The sequence below is a fragment of the Myxocyprinus asiaticus genome, chromosome 34, assembly GCF_019703515.2.
Source record: "Myxocyprinus asiaticus isolate MX2 ecotype Aquarium Trade chromosome 34, UBuf_Myxa_2, whole genome shotgun sequence".
NCBI classification, from domain to species: domain Eukaryota; kingdom Metazoa; phylum Chordata; class Actinopteri; order Cypriniformes; family Catostomidae; genus Myxocyprinus; species Myxocyprinus asiaticus.
Genome location: NC_059377.1, coordinates 27,932,597 through 27,955,244, shown reverse-complemented (window position 1 = coordinate 27,955,244; position 22,648 = coordinate 27,932,597). Strand labels below are relative to the sequence as shown.

Below are 22,648 nucleotides of genomic sequence, written 5' to 3'. Positions count from 1 at the left end.
GGAATGTTTTTGTTGTTGTTTCTGTTTTGTTTTTTCCTGTGGGATCTTTAGACTTATGTGGTGAATGGTGTTCTATCATATTACGTCAACGTTCAAGAAGTAAACTCGTCCAGCATTAGACTAAATGCATCTCGGAATATGGTGAAATGGGTGGAGATATATCTTGATTTGTGCGAATAAATCCTTATATAAAGATTGTTGTGTTTAAAGAGGAAAACGGTGTATAATAAGTCACGCAATTGCATTTGGACCTTCTTGCGCTACCTTCAAATTGTGTTGTTTTTTGTGCTTATTCATTCATTTACTCATAAATGCGTCTTGGCATTCACATTTTAGTAGATGAGCAGTTATAAACATGATCACAGTGAGAGCACACAGTTAAATGACACACTGAAATGGCATTGGAGCCGGTGAGCGAGATCACAGCTCAGAGTTTGGCCCCTTTTGGCGAGATGGTTGAGTCCTCCTCAAGGTTGCTGTGGTATCACAGCATCACCGTTCACTTCGAGCCACACCGCGATCCGCTCCGCTTCTGGCTGAGGGAAAGAACAACTACCTTCATGTGAACATGAACATAGATGATATCGAGAGGCAAAGCGTCAGATCAACGGGAATCCTGACCTTTTTCAAGAGAGAATGTATTAAATGTGGTCCGGTGGACTCTCGAGGCAAGAAAATGAGGATTAAAACTGGAGTTACCTTTTGGAATCTGATATTTTTTATGACGGTCACGTGCGTGCGAGGTAAGTAATGAGGCTCGAGGAGTTATTGTGTTTTTTTTTTTTTTTTTTTTTTTTTTACATGTCTGTATGGATGGGAATGAGGTTTGAATATATGCACGAAAAGCAGCCGTGCAGCAGTATGCTTGAGAAGAGAAGCGCATTTACTCAATGCAGGCATTGAGCGAGGACTCAATAAATATTCTTGCAGTATGCTCACGCGGGTACGTGAGTTGCTTATAGTCATTAATTGATGAATTATAAAGTAATGTAAGCCGCAATATTTTGATATTTAGAGATATTTTGTCTAAATCAAATAATAGATTTGACAGCATACAGGGCGTTTTCAAAATGTGGTCTCGAATAATCACAATTAGAAAACTGCAAATTATGTATGAACCAGCAAACATGAACGCTTATTATGAGTGCTTATTTTCGGGCAACGATAGCTCTCAGTGATGAGTTGGGAATGGATCACGATTCTTTTTTTTTTTTGGACGTAACGTGCAGGGAAGCCAACAAAATGCTTCGTTATACGGGAAACATGCATTTGTCTATAAGTACTGTCACGAAAAGGGTGGACAACGTGTGCCATGTAAGATTTCGACCATACACCTGTCAATGTACCAACAGAATTTCGCGATGGAATTGGCGCGTGTGGACGCCTATTGATCTCCTTCGATTTAGGCGATTTAACTGTTGCACGCCGTCTTCATGCAACATGAGAAGCATACAGTGGCCGAACATCAATGATCTAGTGTAGTGACAATGGTTAAAACATCCTTAGAATTTTAGATGGCAGTCAATTTATTTGGAAAACAAGAGGCTGAATTTGAGCTCCTCTTTTACGAAATGCTGATCGTACCGTGGAAATTGGAATAGCCTATATAGGGCCCCTAATAAGTTGTCAGTGTTAGAAACTAACCGAATGTTAAAGCTTCGGTTTCTGATTTCAAAAAACATTTGTAGTTTGATTGAATATTGTGGGGTGGAGGCAAACCCAGCACTTATGCTGATGTATCTTGGTCATTACCACCTGCTTAGCATTTTAATTAGCATCAGAACTGAATCATTTCTATCTAAAGCTAAACGGTTTGTAAAAAATAATAGTGTAAAAACACGCACATATATGCTTTCCTCTATACCCATTACCCGCAACCTCAAATAAAAATGCATACATTTTCACCCATGATCTAATACATATAAACAGATAAGCTATATATGTTTTTGATAACCCGTCGCGTGGTGGCAGTGTGACGATATCCCGAGGATAATTAATGCGAGCTAGACCTCACATCACTATGTGTGTGTGTGTGTGTGTGTGTGTGGGAGAGAGAGAGAGAGAGAGAGAGAGAGAGAGAGAGAGAGAGAGAGAGAGCGAGCGAGAGCTATTCAGTTTCTTAAATGACTCATTCTGCGTACAATTGTGTTATTTGGCTTAATAAATAAACTCTTGCATTAGACGTTATTATAGTGCCACATTTAATTTTCAACAGCAATGTAAATGTGGTTGTGAGGGATAGACATACAGTCTCTTCAATGTGTTATACTATTGTTGTTTAAAGTGGGTGGATAGAAAATGTTAGTAGATTAAAACAAACTCCAGAAAACATGAGTTGTGAAAATTAGATGTGATCTAGGACTCTTATACAGCTTTATGGTGCATGCCACTGAAGAGACTGTAAGTCTATCCCTTGCAGCCTCGTTTCTCAGAATAAGGTCTATCAACACTTATTATGGAACCTCAGTTCAGAGACAGTAAATGAGAGCTTCTTGGTTTCTAATCAACAGGCTTTAAGACTAAGCTTAATTATGAACAATAATTCACCTGGTGTTGAATTAATAGTCACTGTTCTAGGGTGCACATTGTTTCACTAGGGCCCATGTGGTACATTTTTAAATAAAAGTGCTTCATCTCGTTCCTTTATTTCTTGCAAACACTTTACTTAGCAACGGCATAATTTCTGATTTACCTCAGTGGTCTACATTACTCCTCAGCGATTTTTAAATGCAGATTGGTCATCTTTTATGTATGGCTTTAAAAATCTTAGACATATCTTAATGAAATTTCACTCTAGTTCTCAAGCAAGGGAGTTACAGTATCTAGATCCTTCATGAATCGTGGTTGACTTCTCACTGCACAATAAAGGTTCCAATTTGAGCCAAAAAGTGTTCTTCAGACTGAAGCCATAGGAGAACCCCCTTATGTTCCACAAAGAACCGTTTATCTAAATAACCATATAACCATTTCAAGAACACTACACAGTGAAAAATGGTTCTTGATAAGAAGATGGTTCTTTGCAGAACCTAAGGTGCTGTAAAGAACCATTGACAAACCTTTATTTTTTAGAGCTATAGCTGAGGTTTCTGACACTGCTCTGTTCTCGGCCACAGATTTAAGAACTGTTTTATCAACTGCCTCTTTAAAATCACTTCTCTTGGATCAATCTCTGTAACTTACCACAGATCAGTAGCTTAAAGCCGAATGTGCCTACTCAGTGATGAATATACGGACCCACTGTGGACGAGCCCCAAGGGAACAGATTAATAGTTGGAGTAGCATCATACTTGGGATCAGTGCCCTATCCTACAAGTGTAAAATCCAGCATATTACAGTTTAATTCTGTGTAACACAGCCTCTTTTCCACCTCGCATGAGATGCTTTTAATCTCCATGTGCAAAGCATTGCTGTTGAAGAGCCAGGTGCAGAGCAGGGTCATTAGAGTCCCCAGATGTCTTCAGTCAGATTTTAGGAACAGCTCTTCTGCAGATATGGTTGTGGTTGCTTAATGTGAGTATGCTGTGCTTACAGAAACGTAGACTGTGAGTGCTCTCGCATGAGTTTCTATTAACTGCTCACATGTGTGTAGCTTGTTTTGTAACATTTCTGTAGCATTTCCAATCAATTCACAAATGGCATGTGGCCCTCAGTTTGGAATTCTGTCTCGTGGGAAATTGAGCAGTCGCGCCAAAATGGATCCAATTACACTGTGCATTCGGTGTCTGTTTATTGTTGGACATGTGAAATGGACATAAAGGGTTATAAAAACCTCTTGTGAAGGGTATATGTGAAATCGAATGGAGGAAGATCAGTCACACAGATGGGTCACCCTCTCACCATGAACCGAGGGCTACTTGCATATGCATCTCCTTTGCCCTCTCCCTGAGCAGAATCAATTGTGACTTGGAGGGGTCCTCTCACAGTAATAAGGCATGAATGCTCAGTTGATCACTTGCTGTATATCAACCACAGTTTTTGCTGGATGCACATTCTCCTTGTCTCAAATCGTGATGATATCTTGATAATCAAAGTTGCATTACTTATGAACAGATACTCACACCTACTGTCATTTCTTGACTTGTTCTCGAATGCATCTTAAGTGTTAAACAGCTTGTACTTAAAAGCACACAAAAACACTGGCAAATGGATGGCTTTCCAGAAAGGTGTGACTTTTTTACATTAGTGGACAAGAGAGGAGCTTGTTGAAATACACCGATCAGCCACAACATTAAAACAACCTGCCTAATATTGTGTAGGTCCCCCTCGTGTCACCAAAACAGCACCAACTGTGGGTATTCTTCTCACCACAATTGTACAGAGCGGTTATCTGAGTTACTGTAGACTTTGTCAGTTCGAACCAGCCTGGCCATTCTCTGTTGACCTCTCTCATCAACAAAGCCTTTCCATCCGCAGAACTGCCACTTACTGGATGTTTTTTTGTTTTTGACATCATTATGAGTAAATACTAGAGACGGTTGTGTGTGAAAATTCCTGGAGATCAGCAGTTACAGAAATACTCAAACCAGCCTGTCTGGCACCAACAATTATCCATGCGATTATCTAATCAGCCAATTGTGTGGCAGTAGTTCAGTGCATAAAACCATGCAGATATGGGTCAGGAGCTTCAGTTAATGTTCACATCAACCATCAGAATGGGGAAAAAATTTGATCTCAGTGATTTGGGCCGTGGCATGATTGTTGGTGCCAGACGGGCTGGTTTGAGACTGGCAAAGTCTATGTTAGGGTTAGTCAACTGGCGGCCTGTTGGCCAAATCCAGCCTGACAATCATCTTTGTCTGGCCTTCCAACTGATTTTTGATCAAACTGTCTTGACATCTGAAATACCAGAGCGCTCTCTGTGCAAAACTCAGCATTCATAGGCACGTGCCTCAGCAATCAGCGTTGAGTTTAACAACGCTCATTGGCACATGCAACAGAATTCAGCCGTCATCAGTTGTGCGGACCGGCGCACCCGTTTTCTGGCGTTAGTTTAGTTACACTGTTTTGCTAAACACTGATCACACCGTTTAGGTGAGCATTTGATAGCGTCTTTTTCAATTAAATATTATATTATATTTATATAAAATTGCTTAGTTTTGTGGAGTGCGGTCAAATCTACACGTAAAAAATGATCACCACAGTTGTTGCAGAAATGTTGTCAACACATACTGTATGCACATTAGGCAACAAAAGCAATCGATTATGAAAACTGAATGTTCAAACAAAATTCACTGAAAAGTTTGCTTTTGTTCACTATTCATGAAGCGTCAAATGATCGTGTCTCATCTGTCATGTTCTGTAGGGCTTGGGAAAAAGTGATAATGTGAAACTGAACCTGCAAATCTTGATTATTTTTGGTTCTATACAGCTGTGAGTCAGCCCTCTCAATCACGAACAGCATCAACTCAGTTTGTTCTTCTTTTGCCAGTGATTACCTGCACAAAAATCTGACTCCTGCACTGGCTATTAAATATAAATATTCACAATATTTGCTGGAGAAAAAAAAAATCCTCACTGAATAGGATGATACTTTATAGAGAAAATGGAAGAATAGACATTTTATCTCTTTTTTTTTCCCCCAAAAAGAAAATTTAATTTAAATGCATCCTTTAGTAAACATGACATTTTAATATGACCATTGTTTTCATATGTGGGTTGATATTGTGAGAGGGCTTTAGCAGGTCTAAATGTTTCTCCTCAGTTTTAATAATTTGTAAACAATAGCCCTAAAATTTTAAAATGATTATTATGTTTTGTTTTTTTCAAAGTTGATCAAAAACTATTTGTTATTTAAGAGTATCAGTTATGTTTGTTCTTCAGCCAGATCTTATGAAGGAATATATGGCCAGAACTTACAAAATTATAATTCAATATATAGTATACTAGGGGTGTGCAGCGAAGCCATTATCTGTATCTGTATCTGTTCATATGACAAAATTATCTGTATCTGTCTCTGTATTCAGATAGAATCAGATATGGGTGGGGCTTAAACCAGAAATGTGTCAAAACTAAATGAAATTCCCATTTTTAAATGTTGCTCTTACATTTATAGTTTTTATAAATAAAACGTGCCTTGTAAATGCCTTTTCATGATAATAGCCTAATACTACTACTACTACTACTACTACTACTAATAATAATAATAATAATATTAGTAGTAGTAGTAGTAGTAGTAGTAGTAGTAGTAATAATATTATTATTGTAGGCTACAAATATTGTTTAATTAAATTATTATTTTATTATTTTCTTCTTACTAGAGGAAGTTGGATTTGTAGGCTGGATTAATTGTGGAATATGTTAAGTGTGTATTCTCCTGGTATTTCTGATATTAATATCTGCTGAAACAGTATTTTCGTTTATGTCTGTGCATGTATAATATTACTCTGGAAGCAGGAGGTGTCAAGCAAAATGTGAAATGTCAAGCACACATTTTGCAGTGAATATTAAATACAAATTCAAACATTAAAAGCAGTTAAAATAAATTGATATAGTCTACAAACAGGTGAATGTCCCGAAAGTCTAACAGGAATTTTTACGATATAGAACACCATTATTTAGTACGTAATATGTAATAAATAATAATAATTATAATAATAATAATTATATAATGATGTTAAATTTATATAGTGCCTTTCCAGAGCCCAAGACCACTTAACATTCTCAAATTTAGCACAGTTTAAAGAAGAAGAAGAAAAGCATGTTTCAGTTTCTTCGTTTTAAATAAGGAGGAATATTCTGAATAGATGAATACTCTGTGGAGCATTTAAACCTTTATGGAGCATTTAAAAAAAAATTCGGAATAAAGTCTTAACCTAATAATTACCTTCACTGATGTGGATATAAATGTGGTCCACTTTAAGAGATGGATAGACATCGTGCTCAGGTTTAGGCTATAAATAAATACATGGGAATCACGTGTGAATTGTGTGATACATTAACAAAGACATTTCAAGTAGTGCAAAGTGTATATGATGTTGTATCTTAATGTTACACTTGTCAAGCTCCAGACGCACACAATTTACAGAGACCGCAAACGGAGTCGAGACCGCGCCCATCCGAGCTGAAATCACACCGTGCACATTTTCATTCATATGGTTTACACTTTATAAATATTGGCTGCACAGATTCATAAAGTCATTGTAATTTTGGATATGTTTATTTTAAATGTCGCTTTATCGTAGTGCTTCTTGGATAATCAGTCAAATTAATATTTTTTTCTATTATTCAGATGAATCTGTTATTAATTTTGAAGTCATTATTTGTGCCTTTCCGAATAAGATATTCGGCTTCAGGCACATCCCTACAGTATACACTGTGACTATTTTAATATGAATAAATGCACAGCATTAAGGGTGTTTTTATGTAACATGTTACTTGCGATGAAAGTGTTAGCTAAGACAAATACGGAAAAAAATTGGCCCCTGCCAAGTTTTCATTTGGATAATCTGGCCCTGCAAGAATGAAGTTGAAGAGCCCTGGTCAACAGTAACTCAGATAACTGCTCTGTACAAATGTGGTGAGAAGAATACCATCTCAGAATTCTATTCTGAGATGCGGGTTGGCGCTGTTTGGAGGCACGAAGGGGACCTACACAATATTAGGCAGGTGGTTTTAATGTTGTGGCTGATCGGTGTATACACTCACTGAGCACTTTATTAGGAACACTATGGCCTTAATATGGTGCCCAACATGGTCTTCTGCTGTTGTAGCCCATCCGCCTTAAAGTTCGATGTGTTGTGCATTCTGAGATGCTATTCAGCTCACTACAATTGTTCAGAGTGGTTATCTGAGTTACTGTTGCCTTTCTGTCAGCTCGAACCAGTCTGGCCATTCTCCGTTGGCCTCTTTCAAGGGATTTCCGACCACAGAACTGCCTCTCACTAGATGTATTTTTGTTTTTGACACCATTATGATTAAACTCTAGAGACTGTTGTGTATGAAAATACCAGTATATCAGCAGTTACAGAAATACTCAAACCAGCCCGTTTGGCACCAACAATCATTCCATGGTCAAAATCACTGAGATCAAACTTTTTCCCCATTCTGTTGGTTGATGTGAACATTAACTGATGCTCCTGACCTGTATCTAAATTATTTTATGATTGTACACACGATTGGCTGATTAGATAGTCACATAAATAAGTAGGTGTACAGGTGTTCCTAATAAAGTGCTCAGTGAGTATATTTTACAAGTTGCTTCTCTGGAACACAGACCGAGAAGCTTATGGTTGATTTGGCCCTGTGGTTATTCAAAGAACATAGGCATGCAGTGTAAGAATGTTTTACAAGCTTATGTACGTCACCTAATTTTTCATTTACAGTAATGTTCTATTAGTTAACAATAGTTGATGTATTAGGGATCATAAGCTTACAATGATTTTTTTTTAACATAATTATTAATCATATTTAATATTAATATACAAATATAGTATTGTTCATTGTTAGTTTATGTAAGTTCATAACTCATTAACTATTGTTAACTTACAGTAACTTATATTAATTGCTTGCTATGTTCCTCATTTGTAAGTCACTTTGGATAAAAGCATCTGCTAAATGACTAAATGAAAATGTTTTTACATTTTAATGTAAAAACATTTGTTAGTATATGTGGAAGCGTACATTTAATAAGTATTAACATATGCTCTGCAGTTTTGTTCATTGTTAGTTCATGTAAGTCTTTGCTATTAATTATTGTTAGCTGTGTTAACTAATCAAGTCAAGTCCATTTTTATAGCGCTCTTCACAATATCATTTCAAAGCAGCTTAAGCCTTTTCAGAAAATCATATCTTAGTCAACTAAAACCCTTAAAGGGCTGCACTACCAGAAAAATAACTGTTTGGGGCACACCATCAAGGCTGTCAGTTTCAGATTCAACACATTGATTAACAACACAAGTTGGTCACACAGAATTCCCATGCATTTCATTAGCAGGGATTGTCAGATATATGAATATTGTTAACTATGCTTAGCCAACCCAACCATTATTTACTGCTTGCTGCTTAATAAAAGAAATGTTTTTGGACATGCAATACATACTAAGGTAGGCCTATGTAAGAATGAGATGTGCATCAGGTTCTATACAAGATTCCATCATCAAACCATCAGCATTCATGCCAACCTGCACTTCAACTCTCTGCTGCTAAGGAGGTGCTTGCCTGCATGGCTCTTAGTCTGGGTGGATGCCATTTAATTTGACTCTAATGAAAATGAGGCTGTGATGGATATAAGTACCGTCTGTTCAATGGGTGGTACTGTTGTGTGCTTTGGCATCGATCATTCAGCAGACTAATTATTGAATACACGTCTTTTCAAAAAAGGGCCAGTAGACAAATAACTGGAAAGCATAGGTTGTGGAAATTAGACGTAATCTAGAACCTTAAAACAGTAAAACCCATGAACACACTGTACTTCAATGCCTCAGCCTAGTTTTTAATCGAGACTCATCAACAATGGTTTCCACTCTGACTAAGATCTATTGGGGCAGGGGTGTTGGTTAGTGGGGGCCAGCAGGGGGCATTAACAATTTCATCAGCGCAGTGTTTGGTCCTTTACATCACTATGGCTTTACCACTTGTAATTCAACTTCTAGGAATAGAATGCAAAAGGCTCTATTCACCTTTTACAAACTAGATGATGTTTAGAGTACTCTCACACATTGGCAGGCTGCATGAGTGATGGCTGAGTCATGACCTCATTACTTGTTAGGGGCTTTCAGTGTGTAGAGAAGTATTTCACAAGTGCACTGCGCACAAGCGCATGGAGTGATTGACACAATGATTTTATTTTGACATAGAAGAAAAGATTTTTCCTGAAAAGCAGCAATAATCATTGTATAAAAGCAGGCTCTTTCAGCATGGACTGAATCATTTTAGTAATTTGATCTAGTGCACAAAATATACAGATCTGTTTTTTTTTGGGGGGGGGGTCAAATCAGTGTTCGAATTGAAGGGCTTCATAAGAATTAAGGGACCTCCCCACAAGAACAAAATAATTAATCCTGGGGGTCTCATTTTATTTCATTGAATTAAAACAATAAAGTGTTCATTTGCTGCCACAAAACACTGTGTCAAAAGATGCACTGCTGCAGCCTTCAATACTGAAGCTACTGAGTTCTGCATTTTCATGACCTCAAAACAGATAAAAGCTTCCAGGGTGACAGCTGTGTAGGAAACATGGACTGATTGGAGTCCTGTGTCTGTCAGGAATGCTCATGTGCAGAGGTGCGGAGCTTTCTGTTTTTGCAACTCATTCTCACCGCTACCTGTTGTGACAGAGTTGCTCAGTCCATACACACCACTAAACATTCACAAACTGTTACTGTAGCTGCATTGTCAAAAAAGGAAGAGCAGTCTTGTTTGCCTTATCTTAGCACTATAAAATGTTAGTACTACTGCAGTATTCAGCAGCTGCTTTCTTAAGTACTGCTGTGAGAGTGCAGGTTTATGGAGTGCTGTCTTCAAAATCATTGGTGTAGACAGGGTTGGGGAGTAACGAAATACATGTAACGGGAATATGTATTTAAAATACAAAATATAAGTAACTGTATTCCACTACAGTTACAACTTAAATAATTGGTATTTAGAATACAGTTACATTCAAAATGTATTTAGATCACTGAACAGATTACTTTGCATTTTATTGTCATTTGTTTAATTTAATATTTACGTAGTCCTTTCAGATGAAAAACATTTATACATATAAATGATGCGATCCAAAGTGCATTTGAACAGTGGTGAAACACTTTCTTATGATGTGTTACATTCATACCAGCAGACAGAGAAGTAAGTTTGAAGTAAGTTTGGAGCACAAGAAATAGAAATAAACCTTGCTGTCAGCTTTACGCTAAGCTAAAATGCTATTTCTAAACATTTTACATGCACTTGTTACCAGGCACAATCATATTTTTTTTTTAATCAAGAAAATTCACGTTGGATCATAATTACATTTTTTCTAGTAAGACCTTTGATATTAGGGAAAAAATCGTATTCTTGATAATAATTTTTGTATTGTTTTCCTGTAAAATTATCTAAAAATCCTTAAAACAAGATCAATTAGATATATCTTGTTTTAGAAACAACACTGCATAAGATATTTAGTGTTTTTCAGAGAATGTATTTTTAACATGTGTATTTTGTCTTAATGTACTGCCAGATTTTTTATAGACAAAACAAGTGAAAAAAATCTACCAGTACTGAAGAAGTAATCCAAAGTATTTAGAAAACCTTACTGACCTTGAGTAATCTAACAGAATACGTTTCAAATTACATTTTACAGCATGTATTCTGTAATCTGTAGTGGAATACATTTCAAAAGTAATCCTCCCAACCCTGGGTGTAGAATACAATAATTAAATTAAATTAATTCTGTATCAGTCCAGAGGCATTAAGCACCTATTTTTTGAGGGAGCACCAGTCCTGGTTACTTTTTAACAACTTATTTTGAGAAACCACCTTAAAGAACCCTAACAACTTTTGTAACTTTTTAACAAATTCTACAGTATATCTGTGTGTAAGATGTTAGTATAATGGTACAGTTTATGTTTTGCAAGCAAGGTGACCTGGGTACAAACTCAATCTAAAATACAGTTATGTTTTAATAAACAGAGTGACTATTTCCACTATAGGTGTATGTAGTACTTGCCACACAGTGTGGCTATTTGCACTGCAATAGTCTGGTAGTAACAGAGAAACTGAAGACAAACTGCTCCTCTTGTGTTGCTTTGGTGTTGTGGGGTATAACTACAATATGCATTTGCTTTTATTGTGTGGACGACCTGGGTTCAAATAAGCTTTTTGTCCCACTTTTTCCCATCCTGTTTCCTGCCACCACTATTAATATTTCCTTTAATACTACTTATAATATTAGATAAAAAGGTTGATTTCCTCGCAATGATTTGGTCACGGTGAAGGTCGGGAGTTTGAGCCAGGTAAAATTAACCATGGTTTTACTATAGTAATATTGTAGTGACCAAGTTTTTTTAAAAGCATGCAGAAGCCATAGTTTTAATGCAATTAACCATGATGTTACTAGAGTAATATGATGTTAATCGTATTCATGTTTAATTTTGGGGATACTATGATTTTATTACAAAATACCATGGTGATACTATGGTTACTGTAGTAAAACCATGTTTATTTTATGTAAGGGAAGGTTAGGTTTAGGGGTAGGGTTTGTAGGGTTTGTGGGACTCTAAATAAATACAATAAACATGCTGCAGTGATGCCCCTATACTGTATGTTAGTATTTAATTAGGGGTGCAAATCGTATTTGCCACTATTTTCACCGTGTGTAAATAGCATCTAACAATATTTGCACTTAGTGCAAACAAGATAACTTTTTGTTGCTATTTATACTATCACTACTGTCTTTGTACTTAGTGCAAATAGCCTCTGCCTTTAATAAACCAAACAAAATTGCAACTGAACTTGACAGTCAGTGATCTTCATGCATTTTTGTTGTATGCAAAAGAGCAGCTTTAATATTTTGATAATACTTTTTCTATTCCACTGGAGTTTTTAGCAATATGTGAGTGGGTAGATAATGACAGAGTTTCCAGTTTAAAGCAGATGATCTGCGGAAGGTAAGACTTGATTAGACTGACCAAATTAAGACAAATACTGCATTCATGGTATACATTTGATCAGTTTGTGTTCTCCCTGGGAATTTAACACATGACCATGGCAATACGTGCCCCACACTCTCCCAGTTGAGTTATATTTATATACAGTATCTACAGGATATATATGTAAAGAATAATTGACGATAGGCCCGTCATCAATTATTCTGCTTATTACACAGTTACCACACCTCAAGACATCGTTCAGGGTTTTATCTCAAGACATTTTCTGATTTCATCCCTAAAACGCTATTGTGAATGGAGCTATTTTCTTCCGCCACACATTCAGCATCTTCCTTTGCGGTCAAGACCTGGAACTACTTCATAACCATGCATTTACTGAAAAATAATTGCTCACCTTACAACATTTGTCAACCAATCAGAATCAAACATTCAACATACCCGTAGTATAAATATACAACATATACACATTTGAGCCAAAACATTTTGACAACTCACAGGTGAAGCGAATAACGCTGATCATCTCCTAACAAGGCCAACTGTCAAGGTCTGGGTAGATTAGATGGTAAGCAAACAATCAGTTCTCGTAGTCAACGTGTTGAATGCAGGAAAAATGGGCAGGAGTAAAGACCTGAGTAACTTTGACAAGGGCCAACTTGTTATGGCCAGACGACTGGGTCAGAGCATCTCTGAAATGGCAAGGCTTTTGGTGGGCTCCCGGTCAGCAGTGGTGAGTACATACTGACAGTGGCCCGAGGAGGGACAAACCACAAACCAGCGATTGGGGGTTGGGTGCCCAAGGCTCATCAATGCAGGACGGCAATGAAGGCTATCCCGTCTGGTCCAAACAGAGAGAAGGTCTACTGTGGCACAAGTCACAGAACATTTTAATGATGGTTATGGGAGGAATGTGTCACAACACACAGTGCATCGCATCCTGCTGCGTATGGGGCTGTGTAGCCACAGACCACTCAGACTGCCCATGATGACCCCTGTCCACCTTCAAAAGTGCCTACAATGGGCACGCAAGCATCGGAACTGGACCTTGGAGCAGTGGAAGAAGGTCGTCTGGTCCGATGAGTCCCATTTTCTTTTACATCATGTGGATGGCCGTGTTCATGTGCACCGTTTACCTGGGGAAGTGATGGCACCAGGATGCACTGTGGGTAGATGGCAAGCCGGTGGAGAGAGTGTGATACTCTGGGCAACGTTTTGCTGGGAAACCCTGGGTCAATTTGACATGTGCCACCTATCTAAACATCGTTGCAGACTAGGTACAGTACACCCCTTCATGGCAGTGGTATTCCCTGATGACAGTGGCCTCTTTCATTTGGCACACTGCACACATTGTTCGGGAATGGTTTGAGGAACATGATGAAGAGTTCAAGGTGTTGTCCTGGCCTCCAAATTCCCCAGATCTCAATCCGATTGAGCATCTGTTGGATGTGCTGGACCAACAAGTCCGATCCATGGCAGCTCACCTCACAACTTACAGGATTTGAAGGATCTGCTGCTAAAGTCTTGGTGCCAGATACCACAGGACACCTTCAGGGGTTTTGTTGAGTCCATGCCTCAGTGGGTCGGTGCTGTTTTGGTGGCACGCGGAGGACCAACAGCATATTAGGCAGGTGGTCATAATGTGTGTACATGTATAAATATTTATAAGTTACAATCAAAATCCACTTAAAATCTGAGGGCGCACTGAATGAATGAACATGACGCTTCTGTGTCTGTATGCTGCTGCACTGCTGCATCCCATGTTATTTTTAGTCAAAGACTGGCAGATTTCCCAGACATTTTGGACCTAGACCTCTGCCCTTTTCAGAATGCCTATGACCATCTTGCTCTGGCTGCACTGCCTAGCCAGCCTTTTATAGGACAACTTCTGTGAATGAAGAATTACTTCAAAGCCTATTCTGAAGATCACTGGCTTGAGAGAGAGGAGAAACCATCCCTCAAATCCAGCCAATAGAGAAAGATGGCACAGATTCAGAGGGGGTGGGAGCAGGGGGTGTTATACAATTGACCCTTCACCTTGTAGAATTTGCTAGCAGGTCACTTGCGCTGTGGCCGTGTTGATTTTCCCATCTGATGTTTTCCACCTCATTGTTCTCAGCTGAGGTGCGTTTAGTACAGTCAATGATTTATTTGTGGCCTCATTGTTTCACAAGGGAGGCTTGTTCACGACTGCCGCTCACGGTGGGTCTCTTGTTTAAAGGGAAAATAGCTGTCAGTACAATCTGGGTTCCTTTGAATTGGGGCTGCCTCATGCCGAGTGACTCTGACAATTTTCACAAAGCTCATTTACTCTTTTCTCCCTCCAGTTTCCGCTCACATATGTTGTTTCCTTTTCATAGACAGCAGACGTAAATCATTTCTCATTGAGTTAGACTCTAAAATATATCCATGAGAGTTATATTTGTGTATAATTGACCAGCTTCTAAAAATGGAGGAAGAATGACATAGATACCTGCCATCAGCCTAAAGACACAGCTGGACGGAGCTCTAGACAAGCCTGATCCTTGACCTTTTGTTCCTGGGCTTCTGGCTACAGCAGAGAGTGCAGCTACTTGCCATGTTGTCACATTGGACAGTTCCATAAATTAATAATCTAGGTTTTCACCCATAAATGTACAGTTAGTACACCTGCGCTCAGTGTTTGAAGTGAGTTGGTATGGTTTTTCTGTGCTGTTATGTTAAAAGTAACGGGAATTATTATTGTGTATCAGTAGCTCACATAAACTGCTAGTTTTCTTTTTCATACCCATTCGACAAGACAGTCTGCCATGTCGCTCACATTAGACTAAAAATGTTACTTTAATATTACTATCCACATTAATTTAGGTTTTAATCTGGCCAAAAGCCATTCATTCAGATACTGTATGAAGGGGGCGTTGGACCGACATGTTAAACCACCAATCACACTTAGCTTGATTTTACAAGTCATCTAGAGGCAGGCAATAGATTTAGCATCAAAAGTGATATTTCAGCAAACATGCATGTATATCTTGTTTTCTTGCAACTATCTGCCACAAACAAAATTGTTGAATATCTTAAATAGACTCAATTGTATGATTAGACCAGTGTTTCCTTCAGCAAGCAAATAGGGGGCCTAATATATACAGTATATGCATGCACGAAGCATCATATTTTTTTTTGATTTAAGTGTTTTGTAAAAAAGTAAATGCAGTGCGATTATTTAATTTTAGAACATTTTAGAAGATTTAAATTTAGTTACATATAATTTTTTTCTTTCTTTTTTTCAGGAAATAAACTTATGTTTAAAAATAGAACATTGTTGTAAAGTGTTGCCTTATGTATTGTTGTGTATCATTATACGCACACATGCACACACACACACACACACACACACACACACACACACACACACACACACACACACACACACATATAAATACAGTTTATCGTGCACTGCCTGCACTACAGTATTAATACTATAATGTGCTTGCTATAATGATTTAGTCAACACAACCCTAGAAATTCTGCACTGTTACAGTAAAAATATTAGATCTCCAAAGCAAATGTTATTTCTAAGAAATATATCACCTACTGTCCTAGTTAATAAAGCATGAGCTTGTAATTTTTCAATTGAATGTACTGCTTTGAAGCATTGCTGTTTTAAGTATCTTGTGGTCTCAGGTGCCATGAAGCTGTTATCTGAAATATACCATCTCATCACAATCTATTTAAACTAGTTGTGTGAAACAAACTGAGTTTGTTACGTAATATTTGGCTTCTTTCAGCTCAGATGTCACAACGACCCTGTAACTGCATGCATCAGATAGCACAATCTCAGAGCACGATCTAATTAAAATGGCAAACATTTTAAATTAGTGTGTGCTATTCCGGGAGTGTTTCCACAATGTAGATATGCAAAATGCAACTTCATCAGTTTTACCTGTGTCAAAGTCACCTTGGGACAGGTCCATTTGTTCTAGTCCAACAAGATTTAAAACCAAATTTTGAATTATGGCCCTTCACTTTATCTGGTTGAAAAACAGAGGTGAAGAAAGGGGATTGTGAGGGTTAATATTACCACAAGGTATGCTTATCACCTCCATAATTAGGATTCATCATCACTATATCAATGAGATCAGTCAAGATTTAATTTTCACTTTACCCAGAATGCTTAGGTGGGGGAGTTAACCATGATGCATTGCTGTCATAGTGCATTTACACATTTGACACTTAATCCAAAGCAACGTGTATTCAAGGCATACGTTTTATCAGTGAGTATTCCCTGGTAATCGAACCCATGACCTCAGCGTTGCTAGCACCATGCTCTACCAGTTGAGCTCAAGAACAGCATAGTAGAGCAGCAGTTTAATGTTTAATAGGACTACACTGAAGGCAGGAGGGTAGTGTGATCTTGTTTGGCCTTTTAAAGTTTTGCTTTGGTGGAATGGGGACATTTTATTGTCCATATTGTTGTTAAAAACTTGACTTCATGCCCCTGGTACAATTTGAATAATGTGAGACAAGGTTAACTTTTTTTCCCAGCTGTTTGCATACTGAACCTGCAGCAGACTACAGATCTAATGAAGCTCAATTTAATGGGAATGAAAAGTTTTGGAAGCACTTTTGCTCCACAGAGGAAGAAAGTATCTTTATTTTCTCCAGAATTTATATGCTTCGAAAGGCCCAGAAATAGAGAGACGTAATGGCCATATTTAGTTACACTTTTATGGTAACACTTAACAATAAAGTTCCCTTCATTAAAATGAGTTAATGCATTAGCTATCATGAACTAACATTAGTCAATACATATTTTTTCAGCATTTATTAATCTTTGTTAATGTTAGTTTACAGAAATGCAGTTGTTCATTGTTAGTTCATGTTAATTCATAGTGCATTAATGTTAACATATACAACTTTTAATTAAATCAGAATTTAATTATCAGAATATGTTGAAATTAACAACCAATAACCAAGATTAATAAATGCTGTAAATGTATTGTTTAGTTCATTATAAATATGTTAGCCAATTATGTACTTGTAACATCTGTAACGATGTTGCTGACGCTGGCAATGACAAAGATGATGACGATGAAGTAAAGAACCCAAGTGCAAATTTATTCCAATGTGTATTCCATAAACCCTAACTACAAACATGAAGTAAAAATAAACTTGACATAAATTTGAAATAACAACCAAGTTACAACAACAATACCTGACAATGGACTATGGAAAACATGAATTAAACATTAAATACATGAACATGGGAGAACACATGACAAGGATAACCAATAAACACAAAGAACTCTAAACAAGATAAGACAATCAACCAATGAAAACAAGATGCATGAACATGGAGGGAAACATGAAATCACATGACAAGGGAACCACATGACATGAAACAGGAACTAGAATTTCAAAATAAGACATGAAAAACATGAACCAACAAAATACACATGACATAACCCCCCCCCCCCACTAAGGGGCGGTTCCCGACGCCCCAACTCATGAACAAAACACATTAAACATGGCATAAACCCAAAGTTTTGTAGGGAGCTGGGGGGGGGTCTTGAAGCGTGGCTAGGCAAGACATGGCGTGGGGCGTGGCCTGGCAGAGTCAATGGAAAGTGGGGCCCTGAGAGGCTCGAGGGGCGGAGCCATGGAAGGCGGGTCCATGAGAGACTTGAGGGGCAACACCAGGGAACTTGGTGCTCGAAGAGTAGCCGATGGCTCGAAGGTCCATGGTGGAGCCGGAGGTTCGGAGGTCCCCGGTGGAGCCGCAGGCTCGGATTGACAAAGTGGAGCCAGGTGACTGACTAACCAAGATGGAGCTGGAGGGACGAGGGACCCCGGAGGAGCCGACTGGCCGAAGGATCACGGTGGAGCCGAAGGGACATAGAGCCAAGGTGTACCTGAGGGATCGGAGAACCAAGGCAGAGTCCAGGGTTCAGAGGGTCTAGGCGAATTCGGAGGGTCGGAAGTTCCCCTTGTCTGATCCTGAGGAAACATCCATAGGGTGGGTACAAGGGCAGGAACCATCTCCAGGTCCAATAGCTCAGATGTGGCTATGAAATGGCGTGGAACAGACTCAGGCATGGCTGTGACGTGGCATGGAGCAGGCTCAGGCATGGCTGTGACATGACATGGAGCAGGCTCAGGTGTGGCTGTGACATGACATGGAGTAGGCTGAGGTGTTGCTGTGACATGGCATGGAGCAGGCTGAGGATCCGGGGCAAAAGATGGCACTAGCGCAGCGGCCATGTTGTGGAACTCTGGCTTGGCGGCCATGTCGTAGAACTCTGGTTTGGCGGCCATGCCGTGGAACTCTGGCTTGGCATCCACCTCCCCCACAGTGAATGTCGAACCAATAGTCTGCAGGGCGAGGTCGATATATTGAGCCAAGCTGTGGGTACTCTGAGAGCCTGGCATCAGCAAAGAGATAGACTCAATCAGTCCAAAACTGGAAATGTCTTTGAGGGCAACCTCATTAAAGTCCACCTGGCATGCCAGAGCGCAAAAGTCCTCCACGTAATCTTCCAGGGGACGATTCCCCTGACATAGGCATAGGAGTTGGATTGCTGGGTTCATTTTGTGTCAGTCAGGTATTCTGTAACATCTGTAACGATGTTGCTGGCGGTGGCAATGACAAAGATGATGACGATGAAGTAAAGAACCCAAGTGCAAATTTATTCCAACGTGTACACATGACAAAGATAACCAATAAACACAAAGAACTCTAAACAAGATAACAAGACAATCAACCAATGAAAACAAGACACATGAACATGGAGGGAAACATGATATCACATGAAAAGGGAACCACATGACATGAAACAGGAACTAGAATTTCAAAATAAAAGACATGAAAATCATGAACCAACAGAATACACATGACAGTACTGAACTTGGAGCACAATATTTTACTAACAGAATTGGCCATTACAGTTACAGATGTGGATTGACCTGTTGATTATCTTTACATTATTACTGTAATTACTGCCAAGTACTTTTTAAGAAGTTTTAAGTAGAAACAATCGGAAAACCAGTTATTATTGCTGTAGTTATTATTAATCTCGTGTTTAATAAGATTTATTGCACTTTAAATCCTCATTCTTTATTGCCCTTTTTAGCTTACAATTTTACATTTTAATGTGCTATATTTAACTTCATCAATGCATACATTTTCTGCTTATGCAACAAATTTTAATGTACAAAAATGAAGGGTCTTTATTTAATTTCAAATGTTTTCTTATTTGAGAATTCCAAATTCTACCAAAGTATAGAAATAGTTAAGCAGAAATAAAAATGTATGGTTGGTAGAACACTAGAATAATCCAGTTTAAAGAAAGAAAAGGCTGGATGATCATCAAAAACAAAGTAACATCATCTAATTTAAATATGCTGCAGATAGTAATCAAACAGCAACATATTACAACAACATATTGACATAAAAAACAGCACATCTTGAATATAATTAAGCAGATAACATGGAGACTGTACCTTGACACAAAATGATGCTCCAAAACTCAAAGTCCCTGCTGAAAAGACCAGCTTAACCAGCATGCAGTTTCCATGCTGGTTTATGCTGATTTGGTGCTGGTCCAGCTGGTGGACCAGTATAGCTGATTGTTCACCATGCTAGTTAAAGGAATATTCCCCATTTACCACAAATTAAGCTCAATTGACAGCATTTCTGGCATAATGTTGATTACCACAAATAAGTATTTTGACTCGTCCTTCAAGGTTATAGTGAGACACTTACAATGGAAGTGAATAGGGACAATGTTTAGAGGGTTTAAAGGCAGAAATCAGAAGCTTATAATGTTATAAAAGCACTTACGTTATTTCTTCTGTTAAAACTTATGTATTATTTGAGCTGTAAAGTTGTTTAAATTGTAATTCTTATAGTCATTTTAGGGTTTTAGGGCTTGTTGACGTTACATCGTCATGGCAACGAAGTTGTAAAATTGGCTATAACTTCACACAGAAAAGGTTAGTAAGTGACTTTATTACACTAAAGTCATGTTAACACACATATTTGTTATGTCTTGTGGCAGGACCTTTATAAAAAAATCGAAACTAGCCACAAACTTGCTCGTTATTTTCACATGCAAATGAGCTTTTGATTTGCCGCAAATGTTCGGCAGAAGTTTCAGCTCTTCAGCGGAAGTGGTGAACCTCTGGAAAACCCTTTTGCCGCAAAACTCATCTGCATGTGAAAATGATCAGTGGAGAATCTGCGGCAAGTTTGTGGCAAATTTTCCATGAACTCTTGATTTTCATAAGGGGAAGCTCAAAACTGTTAATACAAACAGGTATGAGAGGAGCACTGCTGTGTCTGATAATATAATAAACCCAGTAGTAGGATAAGAGAAGAAGCAAACAATGAGAGCTTCCTCCTCATTCGCTTGTGGGAAGAAGCAAATCCTTCTAATTACCAAGAGAACATCTGACATTTTTCAGAAGTTTAGAGATTTGGCAGGCGTAATTATCACTGGTCCCGACACCCTGCATAGGACAAGAGGCTATAGAATATGGATGGATGGATGGATGGAAGAATTATCGCTGGTGATAAAACTGCACTATTTTCATTTTTCTTTTTTTCTTTTTTTTTCTTTTTTTTCAGTAGCGCAGAAGTCACACATTTTTTTATTTTATTTTTGAGAGCTGACCTGTAGGGACATTTGGCATTTCTTAAATTACTTTGCTGATACAACCAATAATTAGAAATGAAAAACACTCCTATTTTTTTCATTTTCAAAGAGACTGCTTGGCTAATTGGGTTTTCATTACAGTGTAGACATGATGACAGGCACTAGTGCCTCACCTCTTAACAACAATTACCATCCTACAACACTAAGGCGACGGCCATGACCATGCATAGATTTCTGAAACAATTTTATTTGTGGCACTGAGAGAAATTCACATCTGTGGTCTCATTAAAGTTTTCTCAGATCAGGTTTGTTTCTGTTTGTCCTCTGATGCTTCGAAGGAAATTATGTTCTGATGGAAATTGCATGAGTGAAAGGAGTCTTGGTGAGGTGTAATTTGGCCCATTGTTTACGTATATAAATTTTTTCCAAAGCTTGCATGTTTGGTTGCTTCACGACACTACTGTGACTTCACTGGCTGTTATTAGACATACAGGGCTGTGCAGCTGCTCGTCTAAGCTTCTCACGGTGTAATTACAAGATGAACACAAAGTTATTGCAATACTACTAATTGGATCTATATAAACATTATCTACATCTTAAAATGACATTTGAAATCTTATATATTGGAAAACACATGTAGATTCATGAATAAATTAGAATAGAATGAATAGATTGCAATATTACTGTAAGATACTTTCTGTAAGTAAGCCAGTTTGTAGTTGACGAAAGCATAAAATATTTGTGAACAAGATTTTACACCAAAACCATTCACACCTTGTCCAGTGCAAAAATGTTATAATTTTCTGGAAAAAGTCAGGATACCTGGATGAATCTATTGTCATCCAAACAATTATTAATTTTTTTTTTTACAAACCCTCTGAATTATAAATCTTAATATGATATTTTTATGATAGTTTGGTATGAAGGAGGTCATAGAAATGTGGTTTAATTTTAAAACCTTACCATGCATTTTTTTGTTTTGAATAAAACTTTATTCCTCCTAAATTAAATGTGGGACCTTTCACATCTCTACATGTCCTTGAGTGTAGGGATAAGAAATATCTTGGTGAGTATCAGTGATTACGGGTGTCTTTAAATGCAAATGTCAGCCCTGCAGAGGCAGCACATTTTATGTTGAATCATGCTGATGTTTTCATATGAGCCCTCTTTTAAACAATCTGAAGTTGTGTTGAGCATTTCCATCAAGATTTCCAGACCCTAGTTTAAATGTCAAATGCTCCAGCTGGAGATGCTGCACAATGCCTTCAGATATGTTGCCCTTTGCTCTCTGCCCACCATCATTCCCCTCTTCTATTTGCCTTTCTCCTTCCCCCTCGTCTCTGCTCCCCATCGTCGAAATGTAAGGTAGATACATTCCAGCAGTGCGTTTGCTTTTATACTTACAGACAATCTCATTGGTAGACACTGCACACTAACCAA

At 38.2% G+C, this 22,648-nt stretch overlaps 1 protein-coding gene across 1 annotated transcript in view; it reads left to right on the top strand.

The window, feature by feature from the left end:
* The first annotated feature begins 568 nt into the window (after positions 1-568).
* Positions 569-22,648, top strand: part of LOC127425389 (CUB and sushi domain-containing protein 3-like) — a 701,868-nt gene continuing 679,788 nt past the window's right edge. Inside the window, exon 1 of the mRNA XM_051671320.1 lies at positions 569-743. Coding sequence (XP_051527280.1) covers positions 569-743 — 175 coding nt within the window. The remainder of the gene's footprint in view (positions 744-22,648) is intronic.